This window comes from Zootoca vivipara, chromosome 3, assembly GCF_965207765.1.
Source record: "Zootoca vivipara chromosome 3, rZooViv2.hap1.1, whole genome shotgun sequence".
Taxonomy (NCBI): domain Eukaryota; kingdom Metazoa; phylum Chordata; class Lepidosauria; order Squamata; family Lacertidae; genus Zootoca; species Zootoca vivipara.
Genome location: NC_142586.1, coordinates 101,809,642 through 101,816,475, shown reverse-complemented (window position 1 = coordinate 101,816,475; position 6,834 = coordinate 101,809,642). Strand labels below are relative to the sequence as shown.

Here is a 6,834-nt window from a genome sequence, read left to right as displayed (position 1 = left end):
AAGCATTGCCTTCTACAAACATGTCTGAAGGCAATGTACAAAATTCAAAAACTCCTAAAAAACCAAACAAACTCCCAAAACCCAGTTAAAAACAACATGGTGCTATGGTTCATGGGGTCACGAAGAGTCGGACATGACTAAACAACAACAAAAATTTAAAGGCAGTGCTTTTTTTCTGGGGGGCGGGGCGGACACAGGGGTACACATACCCCTAAACATTTCGTGAATCTTTGTACTTTTATCCATTTATTTATTTTTCCAATTTGAACTATAAAATGGTGGTTTTCTTGAAGAAAAAATCACTGTAGACACCAATTGCAGAGACCTACTCATCCTTCCGGGAATGCTTGTCAAACCATAAATGTCTTTGATGTTTTCTCGGGAAGTTCAGATAGTCGGCGCCTCTCATATCTTGACTGGAATGCTGTTCCACGAAACAGAGGTAGCCGTGCTAAAAACCCAAACCCCCGTTACAAACGCTGATTTGCAGCCACATCAAACCCCTCTCACTAGATACGATGCGCCCTATGAAGAGGTATTCAATCTCTGAATGCAATATTTTGGGTGCCGAGCAAATGGCCCCGACTTTTACGCCCCACTAACAAACTCTCAGAAAAGCCCCGAGGCAAATGCAGAACCCATCCTATGAAAAACCCACCTGGCTTTCAGGGGAAGCGCATTTAAATTTTTGCAGTGTTAAAAGCTGGTGATGGTGTTACTACTTCCTTCCACCCCCACCCCCCTTTAAAGAAGTCCAGTACAGTACATTTGATAATTCTGTTAATAATATTTTCTGTGGTCCAGCCTTCTAGAAAGGGTTTGCAGAATCTCATGTCTACAACCCAACCCCAAATAGCTACAAGTGTTGTAAAAGTCAGGCTTGCAAGCATAGATTGGGTCGTAGGCCAGATAATCCAGTAAATCAAAGTCTGAGCTTGCTGCTTCCAGAGCCAAGGGAAGGGGGGCTCCTTTTTCCAGAGCAAGATAAATAAGGCCACGGTTGTCATTTACTGCTGTACTTGCTGGTTCCCTCCCCAAAGGCCTAACCGTCTGGAACTTTTATTTTTATTTTTAAGTGAATTTAACAGATCTTCAAATTAGAACTGCATTACCCATAGGTATGCTCAATTTTATTTGATTTTTGCGCCTGCCAACCACCAGCTACTCATATTCTGTGCTCTGACCAGAAACATTATGTTGTCTGTTGAACTTTGATGACTATAATTCTATAAATTCTGCCTTTTCCAGAAGCCTATTCATTTGTTCACTCTGCCTCCCACACATGCCATTGGCAGTTGTGTGGCAAGTGTGCCTTAGGTTTTTATTTGCATTTTTTAAAGCCTACCCTCATTATTTTTTAAATTGTTTTGTATGGTTGTAAATCGCCTTGAGAGAGGATTTAAAAAATGTTAAAATAAAAATAAGATGAAACATATTAGCAGGTGTCCTTGGCAAAGAAAAAAACCTTGACGACGACTGCAACAACATTATTTATACTACAACAACAACAACAACAACAACAACAACAACAACAACAACAACAACAACAACTTTATTTATACCCCGCCCATCTGGCTGGGTTCCCCTAGCCACTCTGCGTGGCTTACAACATAACTAAAACCACAATAAAAACACCAATCCTTAAAACCTTTTCTAAATAGAGCTGCCTTCAGGTGTCTTCTAAAAGTCAGATAGTTGTTTATTTCCTTGACATCTGAAGGGAGGGTGTTCCAGAAGGAGGGCGCCACTACTGAGAAGGCCCTCTGCCTGGTTCCTTGTAACTTTGCTTCTCACGATGAGGGAATCAGCAGAAGACCCTCGGAGGTGGACCTTAGCATCCAGGCTGAGCGATGGGGGTGGAGACACTCCTTCAGATACCGGTATACTGAGCTGAGGCCATTTAGGGTTTTAAAGGTCAGCACCAACACTCTGAAATGTACTTGTACCAGTGAACGAGTCACCAGTCTAGCTGCCGCATTCTGGATTAGTTGTAGTTTCCAGGTCACCTTTAAAGGTAGCCCCACGTAGAGCGCATTGCAGTAGTCCAAGCGGGAGATAACTAGAACATGCACACTCTGGCGAGACAGTCCGCGGGCAGGTAGGGTCTCAGCTTGTGTACCAGATGGAGCTGGTAGACAGCTGCCCTGGACACAGAATTGACCTGCGTCTCCATGAGCAGCTGTGAGTCCAAAATGACTCCTGGGCTGCACATCTGGTCCTTCAGGGGCACAGTTGTGCTGTTAAGTGGGAAAAACAGGAGGGGTGGAAATGGAAGAGAGCCAGAGATGCCTGAAGGCAAGGAGTAAGTTTTGTGTGCATCTGTGTGTGTGTGTACACACACACACACACACACACACACACACACACACACACACACGTGTGCAGGAGCATGAGTTTAAAACTGTTTGCAAATTAATTGAGCAGCAAGACTTATAAACTGCAACTCTCTCTCTTTTTTCCTGGCATAGAATTGCCAGCCAAATTGACCCGGGGGCAAAATTCTTTTCCAATCTGAACTGCAATGATTAGATTCTGGCTGTAGAAGCAAAAGCACTACGGCTGGCTGCAGATGAACGATGGAAGTAGCATAAGGAGGCAAGGGCCTCTGCGCATAACCAAAGTGTACTTTGGCTGCCCTTTCAGTTTCTGTGACGCTCCCACACACCTTTTCCCACAATCTTCCTCCTATTAAATATTTCTGATCCCAAATAATTTTGACATCCAGTTCAGATTCATGGCCTGCATGCATCAATGCGTGAGCATCAATGCGTGAGCTCTCTGTGTGGGGGAGGAGGCCTGGTCGGGGTTGTTAGTACGTAGGGGAGTCCCATTGTTGCATGATGCACATGAAAGAGTGGATGAAGGAAGCATTGTGAGGTGACATCATCTCCTTCGTGTTTACAGAGTTTTGCTTAAGCACTCAAAAATATTTAATCCCTCATAGAACTGGTCTGCAACCTGCTGTTTGGTTAATGCCAACCTGGGTGCAATGTTCTTGCCCTAGTGCCCATCACTCAATGCCCTTTGGGTCATGAGATGCTGAAGAGGCGGTACCCTTTTCTCCCTTGAGAAGTACGTAAAAGCTCAGCTTGGAAGAGTGCCATTCTCTCTTTTCAATGCTCAGATTAATTCTACTGGATCTTGACTTTTACCCAGAGCACTTGAAAAAAATGAATTCTGTCTGTGCGCATGCCCCCAATGTCAACGGAAGTGATGATAAGTTGCAACAGCAGAGGCAAGAGTAGCTGAAAAACAAACCAAACTTTGGAGTAACGGGCCATGATTTGTATGCCCTTTTGCAAGATGATTTGTGATTAAAACAAAACATGGCTTAATGTTATAAGTCTTTTAATACCAGCCAACAACTAGGCCACATAATTTCCTAAAAATTTCCCAAAAAGAAGTTATGGAAAGCTGATTGTGATTTATATTCTTAAATAGGAGACACATCATAGACAATCGATGAATGGTGTATTATCTATATCTTTCTATGTACTCACCCTCAGTTATTTCTAAGAAATGAAATCCCAAAAAATTAGTATGAACGATGCATCGTAGATAATGTGAATTGATATGTCTTTTATTTATATGATTTATTATTCGCCGTTTCTCCCTAAGGTTCCAGGGGGAGTTACAGCAATTTAATCATACAATTGAAGAAGTAAAATAGTTTGTATGCAATTATAAAAGCAGATAAAGCAATTCAAAGCAAAAGTACCAGGGTATAAATCAAATATTTCTGAGCATTATCTATTTAGATAATACAGTGGGTTGAAAAACTATCTTTGCTGAGATTATAGATAATGCTGCATTTGTGAGTACTGTACGCTTCCTACCCTGTGATTAATATTGTAAGAGTAGCTATTAAGTAGCCTTATCAGCAGAATAAGCCTCTTTATGTCCCCCACATTTTTTTCTCTGGTGAATGGCTAGACTGTCCATTATGTGCAAAGTTGAAAGGTGCCAACTCTAAAAAGACTCTAATTTAGTTTGATGGAGAGTAAAGAGGGGGCACAACGCCTATATTGCAAAGTTATGAAGTTTAACCATTCTTCTTTACCTAAGAACACTGGGATGATTAACATCCTTGCACAACTCTAATCCCCAGGGACAGAACTCACTTGAACAGTGATTCCTTAAGTATGTAGGACTGATATGCCTCCAGTCACTAATTATCTCCATTTTTCGCTGCAGCCAGGAAGCAAACTCAGCTCTGCATCTATATGGGACGCACGCCTGTGCATACCCGCCAACTCCCAGATTGAAAAATACGGGATCAGCAGCGGCGCGGCACCGGAAGTCGCTTCTACGCATCTCCAGACATGCGTAGAAGCGACTTCCGGTGCCGGCGCTGCCCTGTTTCCGGTGCCCAGACATGGGCAGAGCGGCACCCGAAATCGGTTCTGCGCAAGGAGCCTCCCTAGCTGGCAGGAGCTGCTTTGAAAATCTGGGGGAATTACGGGATATTTCACCATTCGGGATAACAGCAGGAAACGGCTTTAAAAATGGGGGTTTCCCATGAAAAACGGGAGACTTGGCAGCTATGCTCCTGTGCCTGTTTTTTAAACCTTGCTTTCTCTTGCTGATATTATATCATAAACCACTGCATGATACTCTTGTTTTGTTTGCTGTTCCAAACTTTTCTCTTGTCTTCTGCCGCTTGGCAGTGCTGACATTCTCAACTTTGAATACTTTACTTCTCATTTGGAGAGAAACTTTGGAAGGCGGTGTGAAGAGAAGCTTGGACATAAATGATCCAATGCACCAATCCCACTCTTCCCAGGGATTTTTTTTGTGGTGAGGAGCAGGCCTGGTAGGGAAAGGCTAATTGTTCAACTTCCTGGCTAACCCAACACACCCCTGTCTGGAGTTTCTCCAGTCCAACCCCATAGATTGGGAGTGTGAACAAGAGGGCTACCCTCAAACCATCTGATGAGCCTCCAGCAGCAGGCACGTTCTACCTCAAATCCAGGAGGAGCGAGGAATGGCCGGGGGGGGGGGCGCGGAAAGGTGTCTCTGGACAAACTTGACAGCTGAAAGCTGGTGGCTCCGACTGAGCCGTTGGCGAGGAGTTGCTTCTCCGTCCCGCGTGCCCCCTCACTTAGTTGGATCCCGGTACCTCTTTGCTCCTTAGGTAGAGAAGAGAAAAAAAAGAAAGAAAGAAAGAAAAAGATTTACGATCATTTCATTTCATATACGTACTATATGTTATGGTACATCCCCGCCCGTCGGTGCACGTGCAGATCCTGCCTCCAAGACCGACGCACGCCTACTTGTGAGTAAAAAAAAGAACGAACTTGGTGGGCTTACTCGCGAGTAAACATGCAGGGCTTTCCTCCCCACTCCCCTTGGATCCAGCAGTCTCTCAGCTGCTGAGCCCCCCGGGGATATTTCCTACCGTCTGCCCCCGGGCCCCGGCTCCTTGTCTCTCTTGCTCAATCCACGCTCTCCTGCCTTGCCTCCCTCCTTCCCAGGCTGCTGCCGCTGCCCCGCCTCCTCTTTGCTCGGGGAGAAGCGCCGCCCTCCTTTCCCTTTAAGAGCTGCGCCTCCGAGTGACGTCTCCGCGAACGCAGCTCTTTTGGAATGTATGCAAACGAACCCTCGCCCGCCCCGTCCAACGGCGAGGCGAGCCCGGCCCCCGCCAGCCAACGGCGCGCGGGCGCCGCTGAGGGGTCGGCCAATAGATGCAAAGCGCCGGCTCGCACCATATAAGGAGCGCCCTCGCCATAAAAGGCAACATTGTATCGCTTTATATGGGGAGAAAGGCAGCGCGGCAGGAGGAGGAGGCGGAGGGAGCGAGGGGGCGCCCCGGGCCGGCGCGGGTCCTGCGTGGAGCGTGAGCAAGAGGCTCGCGAGGCAGGAAGGCGGGCGAAAGCAGCGGCGGCGGCAGGGCAGAGCAGAGCGAGAGCACGGAGGGGGCCGGGCCGAGCCTGCCGGCTCCGGGGCCCATGGCAGGGCCGGCCTGACCCGACGCGTCCGTCCCACACTGGCGCTTAGAGGAGGAGGAGGCGGCGGTACCATGTTACCCAGCGGGGCCGGGAACGGCGCTGCCGCCCTGCCCCGGAGCTCGGTCATGGGCATGGCGAGGACGTCCTCGGGCCGGCCGGGCGCGGGGCTCCCCCGCGGGGCGAACGGCGGCGGCGGCGCTGCCTCTTCTGCTTCCGCGGCGGCGGCTTCTGCGGGAGTGCGCGGCCCCGGCAACGGGACGGGCCCTCCTAGCGGCCCTGGGGCGGCCGCGGGTCGCTTCGAGCGCGACCGGGACTTGGGGGCGGCCGTGGCGGCGGCGGCGGCGAGCGACAGCGAAGGCAACTCGGAGTCTGGCGAGGAGGAAGAGCTGGTGGGCGACCGGCGCGGCGTGAAGCGGACTTTGGGCGACATGGAGCTCGGGGTGGTGGTGGGGGGGCCCGAGGCGGCGGCCGTGGCGGCGGCGGCTGCAGCGGCGGCGGCGGGGGGCTACGGCGGGGCGAGCGGCGCCGTCAGCGGCGCCAAGCCGGGCAAGAAGACCCGCGGCCGCGTCAAGATCAAGATGGAATTCATCGACAACAAGCTGCGGAGATACACCACGTTCAGCAAGAGGAAGACGGGCATCATGAAAAAGGTACTCGGGGAGCGGGGTTGGAGGGCAGAGCGCGTGCAAGGAAAGCGGGGCGGGGGGTTATTTCTGGATAATAGGGGTCCTTGGCTGCTTCTCTGCCTGTAGAAAGGGAATCGAGGGGAGGGCGCTCTTGACATGCTCGGAAGCACCGTTGTCTCAGGTGCACGTGCTCCGCCGGAGCGCCCCAAGTCGGCCTGTCAATGCACGCGTTGGCTTTGGAGAGAGCAGCCTCAGGGCTG

The 6,834-nt window shown here is 49.7% G+C and overlaps 1 protein-coding gene and 1 long non-coding RNA gene across 3 annotated transcripts in view; one reads left to right on the top strand and one right to left on the bottom strand.

Moving 5' to 3' along the window:
- Positions 1-3,559: 3,559 nt before the first annotated feature.
- On the bottom strand, positions 3,560-5,554 carry LOC118082824 (uncharacterized). Its single transcript, XR_004692306.2, has 2 exons — positions 5,399-5,554; positions 3,560-5,129 (listed from the first exon to the last, which is right to left on the bottom strand). It is a non-coding gene; the product is annotated as an uncharacterized LOC118082824 (long non-coding RNA).
- Positions 5,555-5,749: 195 nt separating this feature from the next.
- Positions 5,750-6,834, top strand: part of SRF (serum response factor) — a 68,572-nt gene continuing 67,487 nt past the window's right edge. Inside the window, exon 1 of one of the 2 annotated variants that reach the window (XM_035111160.3) lies at positions 5,750-6,598. In XM_035111160.3, coding sequence (XP_034967051.3) covers positions 6,020-6,598 — 579 coding nt within the window. In that variant the 5' untranslated portion in view covers positions 5,750-6,019. The remainder of the gene's footprint in view (positions 6,599-6,834) is intronic. The other variant, XM_035111159.3, reaches the window with a different exon arrangement.